Source organism: Bos grunniens, chromosome 13 (assembly GCF_055505025.1).
Source record: "Bos grunniens cultivar Pamir isolate PY7600 chromosome 13, Bosgru_T2T1.0, whole genome shotgun sequence".
Classification (NCBI taxonomy): Eukaryota; Metazoa; Chordata; class Mammalia; order Artiodactyla; family Bovidae; genus Bos; species Bos grunniens.
Window position 1 is genome coordinate 19,391,367 of NC_141177.1, and position 26,322 is coordinate 19,417,688.

At 48.4% G+C, this 26,322-nt stretch overlaps 1 protein-coding gene across 5 annotated transcripts; it reads left to right on the plus strand.

The window, feature by feature from the left end:
• The first annotated feature begins 620 nt into the window (after window positions 1–620).
• GGT7 (gamma-glutamyltransferase 7) lies at window positions 621–24,503 on the plus strand. 5 transcript variants are annotated; one of them, XM_086332233.1, is made up of 15 exons: window positions 621–830; window positions 6,013–6,248; window positions 6,547–6,698; window positions 8,150–8,279; window positions 9,136–9,203; window positions 9,418–9,491; window positions 10,054–10,250; window positions 12,086–12,173; window positions 13,705–13,832; window positions 14,003–14,091; window positions 14,798–14,947; window positions 15,065–15,182; window positions 15,947–16,084; window positions 18,017–18,116; window positions 23,770–24,503. In XM_086332233.1, the coding sequence occupies exons 1-15, from the start codon at window positions 662–664 to the stop codon at window positions 23,931–23,933; spliced, it is 2,001 nt and encodes a 666-aa protein (XP_086188359.1). In that variant the 5' UTR covers window positions 621–661; the 3' UTR covers window positions 23,934–24,503. The 5 variants fall into 5 exon arrangements, with proteins under 5 accessions (XP_086188359.1, XP_086188361.1, XP_086188360.1 ...); XM_086332235.1 differs by having other exon boundaries at window positions 18,017–18,109; XM_086332234.1 differs by having other exon boundaries at window positions 8,150–8,267.
• The last annotated feature ends 1,819 nt before the right edge of the window (window positions 24,504–26,322 follow it).

A 26,322-nucleotide genomic window follows, 5' to 3' on the forward strand; every position in this document is an offset into this window, starting at 1 on the left:
TCCGACGACCCAGAAGAGACGTCCGAGGAGCGGTCTCAAAAAGAAGCAGGTTGTGGCTGAAGTAGGAGGCTGGAGCTGGGGGCGGAGGTGGTGATGAAGGCGGAGTCTGAAGTCGAAAGAGGGTTCTGGGGTCGGAGGAAGTATGAGATAGAAGATAAGGATCTTGGAGTCCAAGAAGGGGTCTGAGGTTCGAGGAGTTTGGCATTAGAGACAGCATCTGGGGTCGACGAGAGGTTTGCGGTCAGTGAACTGGACTGCGAGCCGATGAGGGAGCCTGGAGTCTGAGGAGGTTTCTAGCTCAAACTGGAAGGAGGAAGAGGTTTGGTCCCTGGGCTGCGTGAGGTTGCCCCGAGTCACTAAGGTCGCGCTTACTGCGTGCTCTTCCCCTTCTGACTCCCCACTGCGCTACTCCGATCGTCCTCCAGGTTCTGCATCCACACCCTCAGCCCGACCTACGCGCCGGGTGCAGGCTGATAACGCTAAGCAGGAGGGGACAGGTCAAATCCCGACACCTGGGTCAGGATTTGAGGCGCCCCCTCCCGGCCGTCCAGGAGCTCAGGCCCCGCCCTCCTCCTCCCCCGGCCCCCCCATCCCCACCCCCGCCCAGCCCCCGCCGCAGCACTTCCGGCAGGCGCTGCGCTGCTGGGGGGCGCGGGCGAGGATGGCGGCGGAGAACGAGGCCAGTCAGGAGAGCGCCCTGGGCGCCTACTCGCCGGTGGACTACATGAGCATCACCAGCTTCCCGAGGCTGCCGGAGGATGAGCCGGCGCCCGCGGTCCCTCTGAGAGGCCGCAAGGACGAGGATGCCTTCCTGGGAGACCCGGATACCGGTGAGGCCCGCTTGCCCCATCCCTGCCCCCTGGGACGTCTCTGGTCCTCCTTCATCTGCGCGGAGATCACCTCCAGCTCCAGCTCCCTAATTCATTCCTTTCCTCCTGGACCTCGCCCTTCTCCTCCCTTGTCTCTGTTAATTTTCTGGTGGGGTTGGAGATGCATCTCTGCCTTGGAGGCTTAGAATGCGACAAGGGAGAAGGATGCTGGGGACCGCAGTAGGAGGGGTTGAGGTTACCCCTTGGGAAGAACCAACTAATAAGGCAGGAATGTCGGAGGGGAGTTCCTAAGGAACAGTTGTGATCACCCAGCAGAGGATTTTCTCTAGTCACAGAGAACAGGATAGGAGAAATCAAGTCAGAGACTGCAGCAGGAAGGATAGAGGCTAGGTCTTGAGAAGAACTTCCCCACAGCCAGGGATTGTGGGAAGGAAAGACCATGAGAAGAAGCTGAGAATCTCTTTATGTCCAGGGAGGGGTAAGGAGAATATAATTCTCAACTGTCTGTGAATGATGAGTATTGGGAGACAGGGGGATGGACCATATGACCTCTCAAAGTCCTTGGGGACCAGAGCACCTTCACTGCTCTGTGGATACCTCACCCTGCCCAGAGCAGTGGATCAGGCCAGAATGTTAGTAAGGTACCCTGGAGCAAGCCGGCTCCAGAATTTTACTGTGTTATCTTCAGCACTCTACAGGAACTGCAAGAGGTGGGAATAGGGAGGCAGGAAACAGGACCTGGGGGAGACCTGGAGCTGAAAGCTCTCTGAGCAGTTTTTCCCTAATACTCTTTCTCCTGTCCATGTGGCTCAGCTCTGTCCTCCCCTCCATTTTTCACCCTCCACCCCCCACCATCCCTCATTCCCTCAACGTCACTTCCTGGCATTAGAGCATCCTTCTGCTTCACTCTCTCTTCCTCTCAGTGCCTGCACTTGAGCCCTGTCCCTTACCAGCCTGGCAGATTCCGCTTCTCTGGCCTAGCCCTCTCTAGCCTGGCCCTTTTGTAGCTACTCCTAGGCTGACAACCACCAATTCTTCCCCCCTCCACAACTCTCCAGTCACCTGGCTCTGACTAGCAGCCCCTGTCAACCTGACTCGATTGTAGCCTACGTGGAGGGGATTTGAGGGGACCATGGGGAGGCTTATGGCCATCACATGTCAAAGCTGCAGATTAAAACTTTTTTAAAGGGAGTAGCCCGAGAATCAGGAGGAAGCAGGAGAGAAGTGGGAGGATATGTCCTGGTGAATACCAGGACTGAAACCAGGTTCTTTATACAGGAGTCAAGAATACCACTTCTGGTCCCAACACTGCCCCCACTCACTATGTGTCTATGGGCACACATACCCTGACCAGGGCTTTAGTTTCTTCTTCCAGCTCAAAAGTGGGAATGCCTATCTCCCAATCTTCTTTCCTATGAATGTCTTAGCATTTGTCAAAACTGGTGATTATTTATTTGGGTGACTTTTGATTACAAGCCCTATGAGGATGAGATCATGGCTGTCTTGTTCACCATCTTTTATGCACCATCCAGCACAGTGCTAATCTCTCAGCGAAAATTGTTGAAGAAATAAATGAATGGAAAGAGAAGATCTCAAGATGAAAGAATGGCAGGGGAGGGAATTCTTAAACCTCAGGGAGTTCCTTAAGGAGTTAATACAGGTTCTGCCCACAAGTGTACAAAAATCCCGCAAAGACCATGGTCACTGGAGTTTCTGGGAACCTGCTGTTTAGGCCAAGTTGTGTGCTAAGGTTCCAAGGACCTTGCCATCCTATCTGTGTAGCCATGTCTCCCATCACTATTTTCCAAGCCCCAAGGCTCCTCTAAATCAGCGGGACCACCCTACTGGCTAACATGTCCTCCTATGTTCTCAATCTGCTGGCTCCACTGGGTGGCACTGCCCTATCCTCTTATACAGGACTTTGGTTGTGCCCAGCTAGTCTCTAGCCTGCTGTTTCCCAGAACCAAGTGTCAGGCACCCTGCAGTAGGCTTTGTGGGTAATGGAGCTAGATGGTGACCACTCCAAGATTGGGGAGAACTTTCTTTGCTCTTTTCTGAGTTCCAGGCCCATGTGTTCTTCTCTTTCCCAGACATCTGCCTCTAGATGTCCTGCAAGTCCTTCACCTTCAGCATGTTCTGTGCTGTTCTCATCATCTCTTCCCCATTAACCTGTTCCTCCCCCAACGTCAGTCTCAATTAATGACACTACCATTCATCCTGTCCCAGGGTAGAAGCCCTGGAGCCACCCATGGTTCTCTCCCTTCCTCTCATTTCCAGATGGTGATCAGATGCTTTCTGTCCCCCTCTTAAGTATCTTCCAAATTCCATCTCACCATCCCTGGCATCACCACTGTAGACTAAGCTGCCATCCTCTTTGATCTGTATTACCCATAGGCTTCTAGCTATTCTTCCTGCCTCATTCCCTCTTCCCCACCCCTCCCAACTCAATCCATCCACCACCCCCCATTTCTGATCTGTCACTCCCTATTTCAAAAATCTTTAATGATTCTCCCCTCAAGGGAATAAGCAAGCCAGGTATGATCCCAGTCTCCTGCTAAGCTCTCTCTCCTGAGTTCCAGCAAATAAACTATTTTAGGGTTTGTTTCTTATGTGCTGTGCTGTGCTAAGTCACTTCAGTCATGTCCAGCTCTTTTTGACCCTATGGACTGTAACTTGCCAGGCTCCTCTGTCCATGGAATTCTCCAGGCAAGAATACTGGAGTGGGTTGCCATTGCTTCCTCCAGAGGATCTTTCCAACCCAGGGGTTGCGTCTCTTACACCTTCTGCATTGACAGGCGGGTTCTTTACCACCAGTGCCACCTGGGAAGCCCCTCGTCTCTCATAAACCCAGCTAAAGCTGAGAATGTTACTGGGTAGCATAACTGAAAAGTTCAGGATATAGGGCTTCAGGCATAGCTGCAATGAAGTACTTGAAAAAGAATTGGCTTTTCTCCATCTTTTGCTTTGCCTCATTATTGTGGGCTTCATCTTCAGAAAGCCTCTCATCTTGTGGGGGTAAGATGCCCCCAGCAGTAACAGGCTTACATCTTATCATCTTAGCAACCTAGACAGAAAGAAAGTCTTTGTCTTTCCCAGTATTCTAGCAAGCAACCAAAAAACAACAGCAGCACCGGAGTCTAAGTATCATTGGTGCTGTTGCTGGTCACATGCATCTGAACCAATCACTGTACTGAGGTCCCTGTTCTGATTGGCTAGAACTAGGTTATATACTCACTCTGGTCAGGAGGAGGGAATGAGGAATGAGAGAGGGGAATTGGTGTTCTGTAAAAGAAAATTGAATGAGGAATGGTGTCTAAGCAAATAAGAATTAGATGCCTACTAAGCCAACTGCCTTTCAGATAACTCCTGCTGTTGTCCCACAAATTCAGAATAGCCAAAAGTTAAACTCATTCTTCTTCTGAAAGACTTGTTTCTTCTGGTCCCAAACTAGCCTTTTCCCAGTGTCTTCCTGTTGTCCTTACACATCAGTAAAATCAATGGTATTTTCTCCCCACCACTTAACACAGCTGGTACCCAGTAAATATTTTTATTGAATAAATGGAAAATGATATTCACTTATATATTTATATTATATATTCATATGTAATATACATTATATTATATATTTATATTATATATTCATATATTATATGTATTTATATATATTCATATTTATGTGTATTTATATTATATCTTCATAATAAATGATTGGTAGAATAAGAAGCCTTGAATATATCTAATTGTGATGGGGCCATAGAACCTTTGTCTTATGGCTCCTCATATTTGATTGGAAAAACAGATTTAAGGACAAGTGCCTGGAAATATAAACTTGAATTAGTGTGTAAGTTTCATTTTTGAGGGTAGAACTGGCTCCTGATGCCATGTGGAACAATGGAAAAGACGTTTTCAAGTTATGGAGACTCTTGATTCTGCTGTCTGTTTATTTTTTACTCTAAGCAGGCAGTATCACCTTCTTCAGCCCCAGTTTACTTTTCTGTATAATGGAAAAGTGGGCTCTCAGAAGTTATGGGAGTGGAGGGAATGTATATAAAGTTCCTAGTATAGTTAGCATCAATAAATATAAGTTCAAAACCCTTTCCTTCATTTGAAACCTCTAGGAGACAAGGAGAGTTCTGGATCCACAGTGGGAATTTAACACGTTTGTTGAGTAAATTCCAGTTTTATTTACAGACTCTGGTGTTGGTGCTGAGGGTTGGAAGCAAACATAATCAACTGAGTGGTTGTTTAGTCGCCAAGTTGTGTCGGACTCTCTGTGACTCCATGGACTGTGGCCCGTAAGGGTCCCCTGTCCTTGGGATTTTCCAGGCAAGAATACTGGAGTGGGTTGCCATTTCCTCCTCCAGGAGATCTTCCGGACCTAGAAGGGACTGAACCCACATCTCTTGCATCTCCTGCATTGGCAGGTGGATTCTTTACCACTGTGCCACCTGGGAAGCCTTCAAACACACACACACACACACACACATTCTTTCCCATCATGGTTTAGCACCGAATACTGAATATAGTTCTCTGTGCTATACAGTGGGACCTTGTCATCCTTCTTTTTCTTCAGAGTACCTGCTACAACTTGTAATGATATACTCCTTTGTTTACTTGTTTATTATCTTCTTTCGACTGGTCTTCAAAACCCATAAGGGCAGAAACTGTCTGTTCCTTTCCCCTAGCATCTAGCATGGGACCGGACAAACAGCAGACCCACCATATTTATTGAACGAATGGATGGATGGATGGATCAGGGAAACAAGGTTGGAAGCCAGGGCCTGTCCACTAGGTTTATGGAGCCGCCTCGTGGCCTAGAAGGCTGGGCCCCAGCTAGGGCAGGATCTGGTTTCCAGGGAGAGCCCAACCCCCGCCTCTCCAGGAAGTGTTCTCAGCGCTGGGTCCTGGGTCCCAGGCAATTTGGTCTAGGGACGGGAGGGAATCCAGCCACCCTGCTGCCCAGTTGGGGGGCCCCAGTCTTTTTCAATCTGGGACCACTCCCCACCCCCACTCCGCCCTCCCTGGGGTGCCTCGGAGAGACGCTGAAAGGGGGGCAGTGCTGTCTGGTGGCATCTGTTTGACGCGGGCGGAGAGAGGGGAGAGACGCAGAACAGCCCCGCCTAGAGACGGGGTAGGGCCAGGTGAGAGGAGCCCAGACAGACGCCCGGCCCGCCGCCCGCAGACCCGGACTCATTCCTGAAGTCGGCGCGGCTGCAGCGGCTGCCTTCGTCGTCGTCGGAGATGGGCAGCCAGGACGGGTCGCCGCTGCGAGAGACGCGCAAAGATCCGTTCTCCGCCGCGGCGTCCGAGTGCTCCTGCCGCCAGGATGGGCTCACGGTGATCGTCACGGCCTGTCTCACCTTTGCCACCGGGGTCACTGTGGCGCTTATCATGCAGATCTACTTCGGGGACCCCCAGGTGAGGGGTGGGGGAGAGGATCGGAGAGGGAGCGGAGAGAACCAGGAGAGGTGGGGTGAGGAAGCGCTGGAGGAGGCCGTGGGAACCGAGGACGGGCTTGAGTGATGGAAGGGGGTCAGCAAATAGAAAGGGGAGAGGGCGGTGACTTGGGGCGAGGACGGTCTCAAGGGAGGGGCTCCCGGGCGTGAGGGGGACAGAGCTCACAGAAGGGAACGGATTGGGTCGGGGGGGTTAGTGGAGGTGACTTAGGGAGGTAGGGGGTCTCCTACTGTCCCACCTAGTTCCTTGTCCCTTCCAGATTTTTCACCAGGGCGCTGTGGTGACTGATGCCGCCCGCTGCACATCGCTGGGCATAGAGGTGCTCAGTAAACAGGGATCCTCCGTGGACGCGGCTGTCGCAGCGGCGCTGTGTTTGGGGATCGTGGCTCCACACAGTTCTGGTCTGGGCGGGTAAGAAGCTCCCAGCTGTGAGAGTTGGGGTGCCCCAAGGCTACTTCTGTCTCTTGGTCTATCATCCTCATGTGGGAGGTCTAGTTTGAGCAGAGGGGAGAAGGCCCCAACTCCTTACCTTTGCTCTTTCTCCACCCAATCTTACCCCCTTGTCTTTTCATGGAGTCAGAGGAGGTGTTTTTCTTTAACTGGGAAAATGACTTCATAAAACTATAAACTGAGGTATACATCTGGGAGTATGTTGTCATTAATTAAGACTGTGATACTTGAACTTTTAGGATTTACAAATCCTTAAAACAAATCCCTGTGAGTCTGATGAAAGCAATGAATCCTCTATCCTCCAAAAATACCACTGTCCGCCCCCACCCAACCCCATGGGTTCATGCATGCTCATTCAGTTCAGTTCCACTCTTTGTGACCCTATGGACTATAGCCCTCCAGGCTCCTCTGTCCATGGGGATTCTCCAGACAAGAATACTGGAGTGGGTTGCTATGCCCTCCTCCAGTGATCTTCCTGACCCAGGGATGGAACCCACGTCTCTTAATCTCCTGCATTGGCAGGTTTACCACCAGCACCACCTGGGAAGCCCCTACCCCAGGGTAAAACCTCCTAAAACAGAGATGATAAACTGGCTACCCACGGGCCACCCCCAGCACACAGCCTGGTTTGGTTTGCACCCTTAAATTTTTAAAAATTTGTTTGCTAATATTAAAAAATTGAGAATTTTCATAAAAATCTAGATCTTTAATATTTCTTGGACAGTCAGGAGACCTGATAACACTGAGCCTACATTCTCATGTGGCTGCAGTTATCTGGAGCTGAATAGAAGCTGCTTCCTATGATGGGGCTTGTACTGTCCACTTGGCCATAGTTCCTACCACTCCCTTTTATCTGTCCTGCTTTCTCTATTACATGAGTCAGCTGCAAACCAGTTATCTCAGATGTAACCCCCATCTCAGATGGAAACAAACCATAGACAAGGGGCAGGCTGATTAAGTCCATATCTTGGCTCCTGCAAGACCAGCCCTCCAGGCCCTAACTTTTGTGTATGGTCTGTGCTTACATAATTCAGTCCTGTGAGAGGGAGTAAGGCCATACCACAGAGGCAGGTGCAGGAAGCTGGCAGGGGTCCAGCTTGGTGGGGGCGGTGGGGAATGGGGGAGGGGGAGTAGAATGTCCTGCTCTCCCAGTCTGGGTTTTTCTTAATCAGGGATTAAAGTCTCCAGTAACAGGCTGGAAGAGGTCCATGGATTCTGGGTTCCCAAACCCCTTGATTTCACTCCCCATCTTGGGCAGGTAGCTCAGGCTCCGAACCCCTGCTGGAGAGGGAGCTCAGACCCCTGACTCCAGATGACAAACAGACTACAGCCATCACCATGGGGGAGGTTGAGGAGTGGCAGGTTACTAGTTCAGAGGAGTGGCATCTTATCATCTTCTGTGTCTCTCCTAGTGGGGGAGTGATGCTGGTACATGACATCCGACGAAATAAGAGCCACCTAATTGATTTCCGGGAGTCTGCACCTGGGGCTCTCAGGGAAGAGGCCCTGCAGAGATCCTGGGAGACCAAGGTGGGGACCCTGGTGAGAAGGGGGAGTGTCTCCCTTTACTGCCCTTCTGCTAACCCCAGCATTACTTTGCTGAATATTTACTATGGAGACAAGGAAAAGGAAAAGAGTTAAGTAGGATGATCTCAGGCCATGAGGGAGATAGGCAGCCCCCCAAAATAAAATAATGCACCAAAAAATCTGAGTGATAACATGCAGTAAATAACACCTGATTTCTCTGGCGACCTTGCCTATCTGGCACATAAAAAGGAAGAAGAAAGGCCACTGGGTAGTCTGAGATGTCACAAAATAGCTGCATTATCACTCACACATCTCATTCTGAGGCTGTTGTCAGTGACTTTCCCAGTCCCTGACATATTGGAAGATCATAGAGGAACTGCTGGAAGCAAACCCACTATCTACTGAATGCAAAGGAGGAAATAGAATAACTTGGAGAAATAGATATTTAGTGCAGTAGCAAAAGCCCAACACACCCCTGAATTATCACAGTTCAGAGTAATGGTGGTATGATAATGAAAAGGTTAAATGAAGGTCCCTTGTCCACTGTTCTAAAGGACAAGAGTAGGTATAATCCAATATAGACAGGTTTCCATCTAAGTTGTTGTCTCAGCCCTTAAAAGGGTTTGCTTAATTTATAAATCTCTCGGTTATAACAGAGAAAGGAGGCCTTTCTGCATTTACTGATAGGAAATCAGGGAGATGGGAGAAATGCTTGCTGGGGACAGCTTGTCCCTCCTCTGGGATACTTGGCCTGTGTCTCTCCCCTGTGCCAGCCCCCCATCCCTGGCTTGGGGCTCTGCGGAGTTCAGCCCAGCACCCCCCCTTCCAGTGACCTGGTCTCCTCTCTCCCTCACCTGCCCGCCTTGCCCAGCCTGGGCTCTTGGTGGGGGTTCCCGGAATGGTGAAGGGGCTACATGAAGCTCACCAGCTCTATGGCAGGTAAGGATTCTCCCCCTGGGGACCAGGGACCCCTGCCTGCACTCTTCCTTGGGTGGCCTTCTCCTACCTTTCTAGATTCTCCCCTTCCCAACTTCCCCCTCCTAATATCCCCTTCAGTTGCCAGGACTCTCCTTCCCAAGAACCCCCCTCCCCCCCAGGACCCCTCTTCCTTCCCCCAGGACTTCCTCCACCCCCTGCTCTCCGGCTCCCCCAGGCTGCCATGGTCCCAAGTCCTGGCCTTTGCAGCAGCTGTGGCCCAAGATGGCTTCAACGTGACCCATGATCTAGGTCAGTGGGGCCTGGGGGTGGAGGGAAAGGCATGAGGTTGATGGAGAGGGGAGAGGAAACCTCTGTGATTTGGGTCCGAAGCCAGGAAGTGCTTCTCTTCCGATTGGCTCCTCAGACCCCCCTCCCCACACCACTGGTATCTTCACTGTGTGTGTGTGTGTGTGTGTGTGTGTGTGTGTTCAGTCGCTTCAGTCCTGTTGGACTCTTTGCAGCCCCATGGACTGTAGCCCACCAGTCTCCTCTGTCCATGGGATTCTCCAGGCAAGAATATTGGAGTGGGTTGCCATTCCCTTCTTCAGGGGATCTTCCTGACCCAGGGATCCAACCTGTGCCTCTTGCCTGTCCTGCATTGGCAGGCAGATTCTTTACCAGTGGGCAACATCTCTGAGAGGGAGTCTCAAATCAGGGGATCTGGGAGGGGTTCATATACAACCCACCTCCTCGGTAACAGGCTCCTGGAGGGGCCTGAGGTCTTACGACCGACCTCTCAGCCCTCATCCACCCTACCTGTTGCGCGTATAGTCCCTACGCCCCCAGCCTAGCCGCGCGTCCCTGCCTGCAGCCCAAGCCCTGGCCGAACAGCCGCCACCCAATGCGTCTGACCGCTTCCGTGAGACGTTCCTGCCGATGGGCCACCCACCACTACCTGGCTCCTTGCTTCGACGGCCTGACCTGGCGGCCGTGCTGGAGGTGCTTGGCACCTACGGCCCCGCCGCCTTCTACGCAGGTGGCAACCTCACGCTGGAGATGGTGGCTGAGGTAAGCACCTGTAGCACATCCCCAACCCCTGCCCTGCCTCGGAGGACCCTACTTTAGGGAAGTCCTCTTCCCCCTTGCTCCCCGCTTTCTTTCTACATGTGTTTACTGGGGATTCCATTCACTTGAAATTCTAGAATAGCTGCAACTAACTAACCTCAGAATCAGATCAGTGGTTTGGGGATTAGAGGAGTTGACTGGGATGAGGCACAAAGAACCTCCTAGGGTGACAAGAATAGTTTGTCTTGATTGAGAGGGGTATCTTTGAGCTCCCCAGTGTTGGGACCAACCTGTACAGTGGGCTGTCCTGGCCCTCCCAGGCTTAGTGGGGTCCCAGGATCAGCCTCAGCTTCCCTGAGCCCACAGTCCCACCCTGCTCCCTGGGTTTTCTAGGGAGACACAGTCATCACTGGTGACTCTCAGGATTAGGGAAGATTGACACAAGGGCTTACCAACTTACTCCAAAGAGTCTTAGTCTGAAGCAGTAATAGATTCTGGACTATTGTTGATAATTCAAAACCACCAATGGAAAATTATGTTCTAGATAAGGATTCAGGGACCAACTGAGTGATTCTCTCATTTGTTCATTGGGGGTGGGAATTAAACAGACCCATCATTCATTCTACATACATGGAGCACCTGCTCTGTGCCAGCCTCAGTGCTGGGCACTGGTGTTATGGATGTGGTGATAGACACCCATCTCAAATGGATTTCCCTGGAAAGCCCAGCAGAGTACTGGCTTTAGATCTCCTGGGTCCAGGGGCTCCATCCATACTTAGTCTCTCTCTTTTTCCATCTCACAACTCTATTTTCCTCTATTTGAAGTCACTCTCTGTCAGATCCTTTCCACACCTGCTCTTCACTAGCCATCCTTCCAGCAAGCCATCCCAGAGAAAGAGCCTTCTCACTCCAGTAGTTCTAGCAAAGCCTCAAGGCTAGGTCTCATTGGCCCATTATGGGTCTATTCCCAAACCAATCACAGTGGCATGGAAAAGAAATGCCCTGATTTCTGGGTTGCATATCTTCTCCTGGTGGTGGAGAAAGGAATGAGCAAAAGTCTAACAAAAGACCATCAGAGCTTTCCCACAGTTGAGTTTATTAACTTATCAGACAAAGCCAAGAAATTCAATGTGTAGGTCACTGAGGGTAGTTTAGAAACCAGAGGTTTCAAGTTCTAAAAAAAGTACTTAAAAAAAAAAAAAAGGAGGGGATTCCTAGTGGTTATGGTAATTTAGGATTAAAAAATAGCATGTTGGATAGAATGAGCCCATAGGTTTGTACAAGATTGGATCATTGGTCAGTGGAGTGCTCAGTTATGTCCAGTAAGGGCTGTTACTACCAGGGTCATCCACAGTTCATGATTTTGGAGTGACTTTAGTTGATTGTAGCGAAATACAGAATTCAGCTTTGATAGCTCCTAGGCAAGTGCTGCCGTAAGTGGAAAATCTTTCTACATAGGCAGGGGGCAGTATGTGCAAAGACATAGAGTCACGAGTCCAGCACCTGCAGGCCACTGGTTGCTGTACAGAGCTCACTGGGGAGCAGCAGGACGTGAAGTGGGAGAGGTAGGCAAGGGCCAGGTCACAAAGGGCCTTGGATGCCAGGCTAAGGAGGTCACTCATAGATCGTATCCAGCACACCACCTGGCACACACTGGGTGCTTCTGTCAGTGCTTTTTCCTCGCGTAGCCACTAAAGCTCATGATGGGAATTGCAGAAGGCACAAAATTTGTAAACATTTGATCTGTGTGTGATCCAAACATATACCTTAAGCTACACTGCATGCTCCCAGTGTGGTGTGTGACTCACGGTGGTGGGGGGTCATTCTCTCCTCTCCAGGCTCAGCACGCAGGAGGCGTCATAACTGAGGAGGACTTCAGCAACTACAGTGCCCTCTTGGAGAAGCCTGTGTGTGGCGTGTACAGAGGTGACCTCTCCCTCAGCTCCCAGGGTCCCCACTGAGGAGAAGCCTCCCAGTCCATGGCCACATCCTTTTGGCCTAGTGGCTCCTCCCCATTTCACAAAAGATAAACTGAGGCAATGAGCTGCCTAAGCAGCCAACCGTTGAAGCAAGCCAGAGCCAGCCTACCTTCTGAAGTAGTCGTGGGATCAGTTACCCCAAATATTTAGGAGATGGAGAGGGAGGTCTGGTCAAAGGCTGAAGCCTAGGGTTTGGGGTTCTGGCCATGGGTTTTCTTGATTTGGGTTCTGTGTCGTCTCAGCCCCCTCCCCAGCCCCTCTGTCACTGCCTGTACTTCCTAAGATGAGTCCTTAAGATCAGTATCCATCTTAGCTTCGTGCTAGAACAAACTCTTCCAGACAGTCAGAGGCCCACCTCCTCATTGCGCTAAAAGGAAACTGAGGCCCTGGAGAGGAAAGGAAATGAGCCTACCAAACTCAAAACCAATGAGGAACCCCAAAAATCAAGCTTATGACATAGGTGAACTCCATGTTTGTTGAACCCAAAGTGGTGGGCTCCGGGGTTCCTCAGAAGGCCCTTAGGTCTTCTCTCCTCAGGAGGCCCAGATCACCTCAAGCTCCAGCAGAGGCTGCTTCTGTGTTCAGGTTTCCAGGCCTCAATCTCTTAGGCCTGATTCCTCTGCCAGAAGGGGTGGAATATTGAGCAATGGATGAGCATAGCCTTGGAGCCAGAAGACCTGGTTTTGGGTACCAGCTGTGCCATTCACCTTAAACAAGCCACTTCCCTCTTTGAGCCTTGTTTCTTTCCTTAAAAGGGAGATAATAATAGCACCTGCCTCTCAGGATACCAAGAGGAGTTGATGAGATGATGTTGGAAGTTGCCCTGAACAGAGTGGGCACTGGATGTGTCATATTTGATTTCCATTTGCCCTCCCCAGACTAGGTTCTCTTGGAAATGCCAGTACCTTGAGTACTCTGGGCTCTCCTTACCTCTTATAACCTTGGACCAGCTGCCTCATTTTACAGTTTCCTCACCTGTAAAATGGGGGGATGATAACAGTACCCATTATGAGGATTAAATGAGTTAATTAGTGTTATCTGTCAGGTATTATTATTCTTTTGATATCCAAACATCTAATACCAGAGACCTCAAATTGGAAGAGAAATTTGCTATTTCCAAGAAGTGTCAAGAGTAGGACCAGCAGGGGCCCTGAGGGAGGAACTGAAAGGAGACATATGGTAGACCAGAAGTCTGGACATCTGAATCCCTGTCTCTGCTCTGCCAATGGATTGCAGTGTGACTCTGGGCAATTCACTGTTTTCCTGAGCCTTAGTTTCCTCTTAAGAGGAAACAAAAGACAAACGTTCTGGCCCAGCACTTGACTCACCATATGAACTTGGGTGTGCCCCTTTGCCTCTCAGTGTAGTTTCCCTATCTGATGAGGAGGTTCAGTGCAGTAGTCTCAAGTCTGTGTGATGGTGGGATGTGGAGATGCCTTGACCCCTCCCCTGCCATTGGTCATTTCCTGTCCTTTCAGGCCACCTGGTTCTCAGTCCCCGACCCCCACACACAGGCCCTGCCCTCATCAGTGCTCTCAACATCCTCGAGGGCTTCAATCTCACCAGCCTGGTATCCCGGGAGCAGGCTCTTCACTGGGTGGCAGAGGTAAAGCTGACCCCTTCGCTCCACCTGGGTCTGGAGACACAAGAGTCGGGGGATGGGGTGCTGCCATAAGGCCTGACTAAATCACCTCCAAGTTTCCTCACACAGGAAGATCCTGGTGTGGGTGCTGGGAGGGGCTTGGCAGCCTCTTCACACACCTGCTCTGTTTACAGACCCTGAAGATTGCATTAGCTCTGGCCAGCAGACTGGGAGATCCCATCTACGATTCTACCATCACTGAGAGCATGGATGACATGCTCAGGTGGGCCCCCAGGAGCAGGACCCTGAGTACTACAGAGGTGGCGGCAGGTGTGGGGAAAGGATCAGGTGAAGCAGCTGGTGGAGCAGTAAGGCCTGCAGTCCCAAGTAAATGTCAGCTCAACCCCAGCTCACAGTGTGACACAAGTTGCCTCACTGTGTGCCTCAGTTTCCCCATCTGTACAACAAGGTGGCCTACTTCATACAGCTCTCAAATTTTCTTGATCCCAGTGAGTGAAAGTTGCTCAGTCATGTCTGACTCTTTGCAACCCCATGGACTGTAGCCTGCCAGGCTCCTCTATCCATGGGATTCTCCAGGCAAGAATACTGAAATGGGTTACCATGCCCTCCTCCAGGGGATCTTCCCGACCCAGGGATTGAACCCGCATCTCATGTATCTCTTGCATTGGCAGGCAGGTTCTTTACCACTAGTGCCACCTGGGAAGAAGGAGCTTTTCTTCTTTTTTCCAGAAAAACCTGAATAACATCTAAATAAATTCATTCAATTCAATAACTATTTCCTGTTTATTTGCAATATGCCAGGAATAAGTGAACTTCTGTTGTCATAGACCTAACAGTTCAGTAGTGGGGCAGGGGCTGGGGGAAGCAGGTATTAATCAAATAATTGCACAAAGAGACTCCACAAAGTGTGGTAGGTGGGGGTAAAGAGCGCCCAGTGTGTGTTCATCTCCTACTTCTTATCTTTTCAGCAAAGTGGAGGCTGCCTACTTCCGGGGCCAGATCAATGACTCCCAGGCAGCCCCTGTCCCACTCCTGCCCATCTATGAGCTCAATGGGGCCCCCACGGCTGCCCAGGTGTTGATCATGGGCCCTGATGACTTCATTGTGGCCATGGTCAGGTATGCCGGCTCAAATCAGAACCTGGCACAAAGGATCATTGGGACCAGGAAGGAGGTGGGGGTTGGGTAGGATAAGGGCAGGCTCAGGGCTCACCTGGCCCTGACCTTTGTCCCCAGCTCCCTGAACAGACCCTTTGGCAGCGGCCTCATCACCCCCTCGGGGATCCTGCTCAACAGCCAGATGCTGGACTTCTCTTGGCCCAACAGGACTGCTAACCACCCTGCACCCAGCCTGGTAGGGCCTCGCTTCCTTTCTCCCCTGGGGACCCTGAGATCTAGGTAGAAGGTGCAGTGGCATGACTGCCCCTCCCTCCCCACTTCTTCTAGGAAATTATATTATCAAGAAAAACAGCTAAACAAGGTATCCACTTCCTCCCCAGCTCAAGTCCAGGGCTTAGAGCCTGGTGGATCCTAAGAAACCTCATCCCATTTGCCACCGTCTCACTGTGTGACCCGAGGAAAATCTTGTCCCCTCTCTGAGCTTCAGTTTCTTCACCTACTATATAGTGAGGATATTGGCCACCTTGGGATGCTTTGGGTACTTTGCAGAATTAGCGGTCTCTGACTGTGTGATGCTGAGCACTGAAGGGGCGCTGAAGAGGGACCCAAAGAGAAAAGACATATGAATTATTATCTGTTGTGAGAGCAGTGTTCTTAGCATCCTGCGGGCTGGGTCCCAGCAGGATAAAGACAGATAGAGACGCCCAGGGTGGAGATGAATCTGTTCCTTCTCACGGTCCTCTTTCTGGGCTTGATCCCTCTCCCGCCACCCATGGTAGCCCCCTAGCAGCTCCATAGTTCAGGGGATCCATTATCTACCTTGGTTATCCAAGGACCCTGCCCATTTCACAAACAGCAAACTGTGGCCTGGGAATGGGCGGTCCCCATGAAAACTGGGGCTGTGGAAGGTTCAGGAGAGGGAGAGATGTTGGAAGAGTGGTGGAGTAAGCCTTTCCTGTCTTGGTCCACCTCTTATTCCCCTGTGATCTCTGACAACAGGAGAACTCGGTGCAGCCAGGGAAGCGGCCACTGTCTTTTCTGCTGCCCACTGTGGTCCGGCCAGCAGAAGGACTCTGTGGAACCTACCTTGCCCTGGGGGCCAATGGAGCTGCCCGGGGCCTCAGCGGCCTGACCCAGGTGAGGTTCCCCCAGGTAGGCCTTTCATGGCCAGGAGTCAAGCTGTGACCCAGGCTGTGGATGCTCCTCATGTCTCTGACTTGTCCTCGTCTCTTGTTTATTTATTCTGGGGGGCTTCCCCAGTGGCACAGCACCAAAGAATCCACCTGCAATGCAGGAGATGTGGGTTCGATCCTTGGGTCGAGAAGATCCCCTGGAGGAGGGAATGGCTACTCACTTCAGTATTCTTGCCGCAAGAATCCCATGGACAGAAGGGCCTGGCAGGTTACAGTCTATGGGGTCGCAAAGAGATGGACACAATTGAAGCAACTAAGCACGTTTATTTTTGGCAGTGCTGGGTCCTTGCTGCTGTGTGCAGGATTTCTTTAGGTGCAGCAAGCAGGGCCCACTCTTCCCTGTGGTGTGTGGGCCTCTCACTGCAGTGGCCTCCCTTGCTGCGGAGCATGGGCTCTAGGCATTGGCTTCAGTACTTGCAGCTCTCCAGCTGCAGAGCATGTGCTCAGTACCTGTGGCACACTGCCTTAGTTGCATGTGGATTCTCCTTGACCAGGGATCAAACCAGTGTCCCTTTGCATTGGCAGATGATTCTCAACCACTGGACCACCAGGGAAGTCCTCACGCAGCAAACATGGGCTGAGGCTGCTTTGTGGCAGTCCCCTCCTGAGCGCTGGGGACATGAACTACATCATTCTTAGTAAAAATGGAGCCCTGAAGCTCCATGTCATCCCAGGTTTCAGGGAAATCACAGGGTCAGTAGAACTGAGAGGTCAGAGAGCATCTGGGCTGCCTGGGTTCTGTCAATGTCAAGTTCCATTGTGCCTCTGGTCAATATCCGAATAACAAGCAGCCCTCTTCAGGGTCTGATTTTGAAAGGGAGGGCCTGCTCCCTTCTAAAATATCTCACTAAGTTCCATGAAAGTCTTGAGCATCTGTTTTATGTGCCAGACCTGTACTTTGGCAGATGATGAGTTAACAAACCTGGGCTTTGGAATCAGACCCTGGTGGGCCCCATCCTAAGTGCTGCTAATTTCCAACTGTGTGGTGTTGGGGCATTCACTTAACCTCTCTGAATCTCAGTCTCCTCATCTGTAAAATGGAAATAATAACCAATAGCTAACATTCATGGAGCTTTTAGCAAGAGACAGGCAGTGTTATATGTGTTAACCTTATAACCTTCTCAACTTTGGGAGGAATCCTTACTTCTGTTTCATAGATGAGGAAACTGAGACCCAGAGAAGTTAAGTTCAATTTAGTAAGAATGGGCAGGCAAGTAGGGGAAGAAGGTGGAATGAATTAAGAAAGTAGTACTGATATATATATATGTGTGTGTGTGTATATATATATACACACACACTACTCTATGTAAAACACTGGGAGGGCTCAGCTTGGTGCTCTGTGATGACCTAGAGGGGTGGGATGGGGAGAAGGAGGCTCAAGAGGGACGGGATACATATATACTTTACAGCTGATTCACATTGTTGTACAGCAGAAACTAACACAACATTGTAAAGCAATCATCCTCCAATCTAAATTAAAAAAAAAAAAGGATGGGCAGGCAATTTGATTGATGAGCCTACTCACACTTCGTGTACCCTAGACCACTCCCATCTACTAGCCCTCTCCCGGCCAAGAAGAAGGGAGGAGAGCTGCGGCTTGTATTAAAGGAGACTGGGCGCTAGTGGTGCCTCTTCCCTAGTTCTTTCCAAACTCTGGAATGAATCCCTTTTCTTCTCTGGCCCTTGGTTTCCCCTCTGTGAAATGGAGACGGTCATCACAGGCCTGGCTGTCTTCTTGGGCTGTTCAGAAACTCAGATGATACTCCTGGTGTAAATGTTTCAAATACTAAGGAGTCTGGACCAGGAGCAAGGGCTGTGGAGGCCTGAACCTACAACTCTGGGACAGCCCTGACTTCTGCCCCTTGGCTGCCTGCAGGTACTGCTGAACGTCCTGACCTTGAACCGGAACCTGAGTGACAGCCTGGCCCGTGGTCGCCTGCACCCAGACCTGCAGACCAACCTCCTGCAGGTGGACAGTGAGTGAAGAGCAAAGGTCCCCATGGGGTGGGCACAGGGCAGGGTGGAGAAAGGGGCTCCTCCCAAGGGTGCCCCTTCCCCGACCGGCACCAGCTCCCCGCCAGTGAAAGTCAGGTTTCTTTCGACCAACTCCTATCAGAACAGTGAAAGGTCTGGGAATTGAAATCTACCCTGTCGTTTCCTGTCTGTGGCCTTGCAAAATGCAGGTCTCCACTCTGAGCCTTAGTTTTTCTCATTTGTAAAATAAGATATAGTTGTTCATTTTGCAAACTGTTCCTTCAACAGTTGTTCTGAATACCTACTGTGTGCCAGGTATTATCCTAGGTGCTGGGGACACTGCATTTACAGGCTTACAGGAAAATAAGGAAACATGAAAAAGTGAAATAAATTCTCCACAGAGCATTAAAGCAGGATGATATATATGACTGACTCCATGACTGGGGAAGCTTTCTCTTTGGTGACATTTAAGCTGAGATTTGAAGAGTGGGAAGGAGGCTACCAGGAGAAGAACTGTGGCAGGAATGTAGGCCAAGGGAACAAATACAAAGAACTCACTGCAGGAATGGACTTGGTGGTTTAGGAGTAGAAAGGAAACCAGGGTTAGTGAGGGTGAGATAAGATCAGAGAAGCAGGCAGGGGCCAGATCAAAGACTTTACAGATTATGGTGAGGAGACAGACTTTCCTCTAAGAAGGATGGGTGCTTAATTTTGGACCCCGCTTAATTTCATAACTGGGGAAGTATGTGTACCTTTGAGAAGTTTTTATTAGCACAATGTATTATGCTAGTCCAAAAGGGATACAGAATTGAATGAGACATGGTCCTTGCTTGTTCAATCTCCCCATTTTACAGATAAAAAAAAACTGATGCTCACAGAGGTTATTAATTAGTCAAAGGTAAACCAATAAATGGCAGAACCAATATCAGATACAGTTTTTTACTTCATGGCTCTTGGTATCTCCTGGACTGAGTAGTTACACCCTGTAGTTGGCCAATGTCCCTTGGATCCCAGCTGATAGGTAATGAGGTCAGTTCCTTGAAAATGAATATTGCTCAACTACTATCTTCTGGTCTCTATCGAGACCAGATACAGTTACTATCTGGTTACTAAGTTACTGTGGGGGTGAGGGGTGCTCATTCCAGCCCTCCCTGGAAGGACACACAAGTCTAAGGATACGGAGAGTGGAGGCTTGGTGAAGGGAAAGTTCACGCACTTGAGGGCTCTGGAAGGCTTTATGGAAGAGGTAACAACTAGCTGGGCCTTGATGTATGAGCTGAAATTTGGCATGTGGAGGTAAAGAACATTCTGGACCAGGGGGAGCGGGGTACACCTTGGGCAAAGACAGAAAAAAATGGTTCAGAGAGCAGGCAAGAGGCCAGCTGAACTAGAGACATGGTTTCCCAAACTTCAGAATTTATCCAGTACCTTCATGACTTTTGCCACATTTGCATGCCATTTAAAGCATTATTTACATAACGTGTGCCTACAAATGGACTTCCCTTTTCACCTAAGTGTATTTTAGAAGTAAATCTTATAACCACAAATGGAAAAATGGCATCATTTGCCACAAACAGATGGTAAACAGCTATAAAAATAATCAGATTTTTTAGGTTTTAGTTAGATGTTTTTGCCCACAGATGGTTCTGAGGTCTGCTCTCTCTTAAAGAAAAAGATTAGAGATGTTAGAGACTAGACTGGGATGTAGACCTTTCTATTATCAAAAGGACTAAAAGTGAATGAACCCCAAAGGGAATACGTTTCCAACTTGGTGATGTAATGTTATTTAATGTGTGTCTTTATCTCAAGAAGTACCCCCAGATCATCCCATTTGGGGAAATAAGAAGATCAGATTTTTGTTGCGCAGTTGGAGGTGAAGATACATGGCATACCATGAAGTTCATGTTAAGAAGTATGGACTTTATCTAGTTGAGCAGGAGGTGAATATGCCTTGATTTGTTTTATGTAGGGACGGTGGATTGAAAGGAAGAGAACTTAAATCAGAGAAACACAAGAAAGTGGCTGAGATAATGGTCCACGTAAGAGATGATGAAGACCTGAACTTATGCAGGAGAGTGAGATTGATTTGTTCATTTATCCATTATATTTTAAACATTTACTGTGTCCTCACTCTATCCTAGGCAGTGGGGCTCTATAGTGAGCAAGACAGCATTCTTGCCTTCAAAAACTTGTTTTCTAGTGAAGGGAGACACAGTAAATACATAAGCAAGATGCAGGTGGCAGTAAGTACTTTGAAAGAAAATAAAGCAGGTAAAGATGACAGGGGCTGCTGTTTTAGATAGTGGTCAGGAAAGTTCTTGAAAACTGGAATGAAGTATGAGAGCCAGTTCTGTGATTATTTAGTAGGAGACCATTGTAGGCAGAGAGAATAGCAGATGTGAAGCCCTGAAGTAGGAGCATGTTTGACTTACTTGAGGGATGGCAAGGAGGCCAGCTTTTCTGGTAGCTCAGACAGTAAAGAATCTGCCTGAAATGCTGGGGACCCAGGTTCAATCTCCATGTCAGGAAGATCCCCTGGAGAAGCGAATAGCTACCCACTCCAGTATTCTTGCCTAGAGAATTCCATGGACCAATGAGCCTAGTGGGTTACAGTCCTTGGGGTTACAAAGAGTTGGACACAACTGAGTGACTAACTAAAGCAAAGGAGAAAAGGAAAGATATCAACATCTAAATGCAGAGTTCCAAAGAATAGCAAGAAGAGATAAGAAAGCCTTCTTCAGCGATCAATGCAAAGAAATAGAGGAAAACAACAGAATGGGAAAGACTAGAGATCTCTTCAAGAAAATCAGAGATACCAAAGGAACATTTCATGCAAAGATGGGCTTGATAAAGGACAGAAATGAAAAAAAAAAAAAAAAAAGGACAGAAATGGTATGGACCTAACAGAAGCAGAAGATATTAAGAAGAGATGGCAAGAATACACAGAAGAACTGTACAAAAAAGATCTTCACGACCTAGATAATCACAATGGTGTGATCACTGACCTAGAGCCAGACATCCTGGAATGTGAAGTCAAGTGGGCCTTAGAAAGCATCACTACGAACAAAGCTAGTGGAGGTGATGGAATTCCAGTTGAGCTATTCCAAATCCTGAAAGATGATGCTGTGAAAGTGCTGCACTCAATATGCCAGCAAATTTGGAAAACTCAGCGGTGGCCACAGGACTGGAAAAGGTCAGTTTTCATTCCAATCCGAAAGAAAGGCAATGCCAAAGAGTGTTCAAACTACCACACAGTTGCACTCATCTCACACGCTAGTAAAGTAATGCTCAAAATTCTCCAAGCCAGGCTTCAGCAATATGTGAACTGTGAACTTCCAGATGTTCAAGCTGGTTTTACAAAAGGCAGAGGAACCAGAGATCAAATTGCCAACATCTGCTGGATCATGGAAAAAGCAAAAGAGTTCCAGAAAAACATCTGTTTCTGCTTTATTGACTATGCCAAAGCCTTTGACTGTGTGGATCACAATCAACTGTGGCAAATTCTGAAAGAGATGGGAATACCAGACCACCTGATCTGCCTCCTGAGAAATTTGTATGCAGGTCAGGAAGCAACAGTTAGAACTGGACATGGAACAACAGACTGGTTCCAAATAGGAAAAGGAGTACGTCAAGGCTGTATATTGTCACCCTGTTTATTTAACTTATATGCAGAGTACATCATGAGAAACGCTGGACTGGAAGAAACACAAGCTGGAATCAAGATTGCCAGGAGAAATATCAATAACCTCAGATATGCAGATGACACCACCCTTATGGCAGAAAGTGAAGAGGAACTCAAAAGCCTCTTGATGAAAGTGAAAGTGGAGAGTGAAAAAGTTGGCTTAAAGCTCAACATTCAGAAAGCAAAGATCATGGCATCCGGTCCCATCACTTCATGGGAGATAGATGGGGAAACAGTGGAAACAGTGTCAGACTTTATTTTTCTGGGCTCCAAAATCACTGCAGATGGTGACTGCAGCCATGAAATTAAAAGACGCTTACTCCTTGGAAGGAAAGTTATGACCAACCTAGATAGCATATTCAAAAGCAGACACATTACTTTGCCAACAAAGGTTCATCTAGTCAAGGCTATGGTTTTTCCTGTGGTCATGTATGGATGTGAGAGTTGGACTGTGAAGAAGGCTGAGCGCCGAAGAATTGATGCTTTTGAAGTGTGGCATTGGAGAAGACTCTTGAGAGTCCCTTGGACTGCAAGGAGATCCAACCAGTCCATTCTGAAGGAGATCAGCCCTGGGATTTCTTTGGAAGGAATGATGCTAAAGCTGAAACTCCAGTACTTTGGCCACCTCATGTGAAGAGTTGACTCATTGGAAAAGACTCTGATGCTGGGAGGGATTGGGGGCAAGAGGAGAATGGGACGACAGAGGATGAGATGGCTGGATGGCATCACTGACTCAATGGACGTGAGCCTGAGTGAACTCCGGGAGTTGGTGATGGACAGGGAGGCCTGGCGTGCTGCGATTCATGGGGTCGAAAGGAGTCGGACACGATTGAGCGACTGATCTGATCTGAGTGACTAACACTTATTTACTTAAGGAGGCTAGAGCAGAGTTAAGCAAGGAAGATAGCAAAAGGAAGTGAGTAGAGGAGTTTAAAGAGATGCGAGTTTCCTGATAATGTGGGCCTTAGAGACTTAGGTGAGGATTTTGGATTTCATTCTAAGAATCATCAAAATTGTTGGGAGGTTTTGAGTAGGGGAAGTGACATGGTCTGACTAATGGCTGCTGTGTGAATAGGCTGTAGGGAAGCAGGACTGGAAGTACAAAGACCAGTTAGCAGACTGTTTGGTAATGCTGGCAAATAATGAAGGCAGCTTGGCCTAGACAGATGGAATGAGACCCCCAAAGCCAAGCCCTTTTTCCAATATTAAGAATGACGACACATTATTGATCACTTACTATATTCAAGGCTCTGAGTTTTGTGCTTTGTGTGTAATATTTGCTTTAGTCCCTGTAACAACTTTATGTGGTAAGTTCTCAGATAATACCCATTTTGTACATGAGGAAACTGAGGTTCAGAGAGGTAAAACAATTTGCCAAGGTCACACAGCTCGTTAGAGCCAGTGCCCTAAACCAGTGGTCCCCAACCTTTTTGGCACCAGGGATAAGTTTCGTAGAAGACAATATTCCCACAGACTAGAGTGGCTGGGACATGATTTGGGGATGATTTGAGCACATCACGTTTACTGAGCACTTTATTTCTAAAGCTTCCCTGAGAGCTCAGCTGGTAAAGAATCCGCCTGCAATGCAGGAGACCCCGGTTCAATTCCTGGGTTGGGAAGATCTGGAGAAGGGAAAGGCTACCCACTCCAGTATTCTTGGGCTTCCCTTGTGGCTCAGCTGGTAAAGAATTTGGCTGCAAAGCAGGAGACTTGGGTTTACTCCCTGGGTTGGGAAGATCCCCTGCAGAAGGGAAAGGCTACCCACTCCAGTATTCTGGCCTGGAGAATTCCATGGACTGTATAGTTCATGGGATTGCAAAGAGTTGGACATGACTGAGCGACTTTCACTTTCACTTTATTTCTAATCTAATGCCACTGCTGATCTGACAAGGAGGTTCCAGTCTATGGCCCGGAGGTTGGGGACCCCTGCTCTGAACTCTCTGAATGTGTGTATGTTGGGGAATGGTTTTCAGGTGAGTTCACAGAGGAAGAGATTGAGTTCCTGGAAGCCAGGGGTCACCACGTGGAGAAGGTAGATGTCTTATCCTGGGTCCATGGCAGCCGGAGAACCAATAACTTCATCATCGGTGTGAAGGACCCTCGGAGCCCAGATGCAGCCGGAGCTACCATCCTGTAGAGCAGCGTGGTGGGGCGGGAGTCTCTGCTCCCTGCCTTTGCATGTTCCTAGAGTCCCTCCTTCTCCCAGGTTTGGTCTCAGAGGGACCCCAGGGATGCCCCAGATCAGGGGCCAGAGGGGATGCTTAGCAAACCCTATCCCAGAGTAACAGGAAAATTCTCCATCTGGAAGCCTGTGGTGGTGGCAGTGGTGTTGTCAGTGTCCACAGGACCTTGAGGAGTCAGACTGTCTGTCTCCTTTCCCTCGGCCATGCAGGCCCTGAGCTTAGGGATGTGCTTGCAAACCCTTTTCAAGAGTCCTCACCACCCCAACATTGCCAGTTGGGCCTGACCTGGCCTTGTCTTCCAGCTCCTTTCTCCTGTCCCCAGCCTCATTTCTTAAATGACTAGGATTTTTTTTAATGGACCATCCTAGGGAAGTGAGAGGGGGAGGGCTCTTCTCCTCCTCCCATCAGGTTGAGGTGGGGGCCTTACATCTGGGGGGCCCCAGGGTATGGGGTAGGGGTGGGGGTGGGGACCAGCTCAGGGGCTTCCATTTGCAAAAGGGAATTAAAGAAAGAATATTGCTTAACCATGGCTCTGACTTGATTTATGTTTCATTGTGCTGGGAGGGGAATGAGAGAGGAGACCTTGGCTCACCTTATCGCAATAGCCCTGACTCCAGGGCAAGCTGGAATGAACTTTGTGGAGGTCATAACAATATCTGCCATCTATCCAAGACTGCTTCCCAAGTGGCGCTAATCATAAAAAAATAACCCGCCTGCTAATGCAGGAAATTAAGAGACATAAGTTCAATCCCTGGGTCAGGAAGATCCCCTGGATAAAGGCATGGCAACCCACTCCAGTTTTCTTGCCTGGAGAATCCCATGGACAGAGGAACCTGGTGGGGTCACAAAGAATGAGACACGACTGACTTAACACGTAGCATGCATCCAAGACTAAAACTAATAAAAATAATTAATAACAATAATTATAATGATAGACTCTATTGAACACTTACTGTGTACCAGGCTGTATGCTAAATGCTTTATGTGGATAATATTAATTACATTATAAATCTTCATTACAGACTTCATGAGGTTGGTACTGATGTTATTCCCATTTTACAGATGGTGAAAAGAAGTTAAGGAACTAGTTGAATGTTCCTCCTGTATTAAATGGAAGAATTGGGATTCAGTCTCAGGATATTGAACTCCTAATCTATGCTCTTAACCATTTGAACATCTACTAGGTAAACTGTTTGTTATAAAGCATACTTTACACAGTATATATCAGATAATAAATACATTTTACAGGTTATATCATTCATGCATGAATGTTACCTACCCATTATGTTACAGGTACTTTGTTAAGCACTGGAGATTCAGGATTGAAAAAAACAAAACAGACAATTTTTTGTTTGTGGATTTTCAGTCTATAGGGGAAGTCAAACGTTAAATAAGTAAGGACCCAGATAATTAGGGTAATTGCCATCATGATACGGTCTATGAGGAAAGCTATGAGGAAGTACAATAGGAAAGGTAATTTCGTTCTGTTTTGGAGTGGGATCAGCTTCCTCCAGATAATGAGATGAGCAAGATTGACAGAAAGTATTAGATGCGGGGTGTGGGAATGTCATTTTAGACAAAGAGAGCAGTAAATGCAAACATTCCATGGTGAAGAGGTGAAAGAGCACCAGTGTACTCTTCCTAGAGCAGGGATCAGTCAGCAGACTTTTTCTGCAAAGGGCCAGATATGAATATTTCAGTCTTTCAAGCCATCTGGTCCTTAACAGTATTTACTCATCTTTGCTGTTACAGTGCAAAAGCAGGCATAGATAATAGGTAAACAGTTGGCTGTGTCTGTAGTCCATAAAACTTTATTTTAGAAAAACAGGGTCCAATTTGGCCTAAGGACAATAGTTTGTCAACCTCTATTCTAGAATATACTGAGAGAATGAAAGTATGTGATGAAACTGTTAAGGTCAGCACAACATTCTTATGAGGCTGAAACTAATTTCTCCATTTTATTGTATACTAAAATTGTGGTTCAGAGACATGAAATAACTTGTCCAAGGTCACCCAGCTGATAGCTGGCAGATCCATGATATAAAAGCAGTTTGTTTGACTCCAAAGATCATGTCCCTCTCTTCTTTGAAAAAAAGTTTATTACTTTATCTGATTACAGATACACCAGTCATTCAAATATCACACATGTCATAAGCATATAAATGATCCATGCCCTCAAAATCTCAACTTTTCAATAATCTCACTGTTCCTCACATATTCCTCCAACTCCTCCAAAAATCTCACATATTCCTCCAACTACTTTTTTCTGTAGCTATCACATACATCATCGTTCTATTTATTTATTTTTTAAATAATGTTTTATTTATTTGGCTGCATTGGGTC